This window comes from Penaeus monodon, chromosome 31, assembly GCF_015228065.2.
Source record: "Penaeus monodon isolate SGIC_2016 chromosome 31, NSTDA_Pmon_1, whole genome shotgun sequence".
Classification (NCBI taxonomy): Eukaryota; Metazoa; Arthropoda; class Malacostraca; order Decapoda; family Penaeidae; genus Penaeus; species Penaeus monodon.
In genome coordinates, this window is record NC_051416.1 from 19363874 (window position 1) to 19364716 (window position 843).

General features: G+C 42.6%; 1 protein-coding gene across 2 annotated transcripts in view; it reads left to right on the forward strand.

Moving 5' to 3' along the window:
- LOC119593069 overlaps positions 1-700 on the forward strand; it is a 4082-nt gene extending 3382 nt beyond the window's left edge. For both annotated transcript variants that reach the window (XM_037941986.1, XM_037941985.1), the window contains exon 6: positions 78-700. In XM_037941986.1, the coding sequence (XP_037797914.1) occupies positions 78-291 (214 nt within the window). In that variant the 3' untranslated portion in view covers positions 292-700. The remainder of the gene's footprint in view (positions 1-77) is intronic.
- Positions 701-843: the final 143 nt, after the last annotated feature.

The following is an 843-nucleotide window of genomic DNA, read 5'->3' on the forward strand; positions in this document are numbered from 1 at the left end:
AAATTATGAATGTACAGCACTTTATATGCATATAGGCAATGCCTGCTTTCCGAAATGACCCTCCCCCCTCCCACCAGGGAAGTGCCCAGCGACCCCCGAGCGGCCGTGCGTCGCCTTTTCTCCCAAGTGCGAGTGACAGCCTCCATCCCATCCTTCTACGTCGCGGACCACAACCAGTGCAAAAACGACTCCAGAACAGATACCATGTTCGTCCACGATTACGACTTGCAGAGCGTGGACGACCTGAGGAATGAGGTTCTGCAGACTACTCCAGAGAGGAATGTGAAGTAGAAATGCTACTCGAATCGATGCCAAGGGTCGGGTCAAGGCATGGGCTGTTAGGGATTGAAACTCGGGGTTTCCACCAGAAAATAGGGGATATATTTTTCACTTAGTATCGCTGAATCAATGCGTATGATGTTTAAATAATTGATATAAAATCATGAAAATATCTTGCCCTGGTTCTGGTGGTTTTCCTGAGAATAGGTGGCGGGATGTAAGTAGTGAGTGATGGTCCAAAGGGGACAAAGACAACAATGTAATTTATATTTTAAGGTGTTAATGACATAAAGAACGACATCTATTGCACTTAGAAGATTATTTGCACTGCTGGACGTTGTAGAGATTGTTTATGGATACACCACAGCTTTGGAAATCTCGTGCATGGTGAAAATCTCTGAAATAAAATAAGCTTTATCAGCATGTCAGTTTTATTTTTCATTTTACATTTTCATCTACAACTATATTTAGTAACTTACACAAGAGAAGCCAAATGAATCGACAGTTGGAGGTTGTTTAAAAGAGATCGATAATGGAAGTTACGATTCGCGATACGCTTAGAAA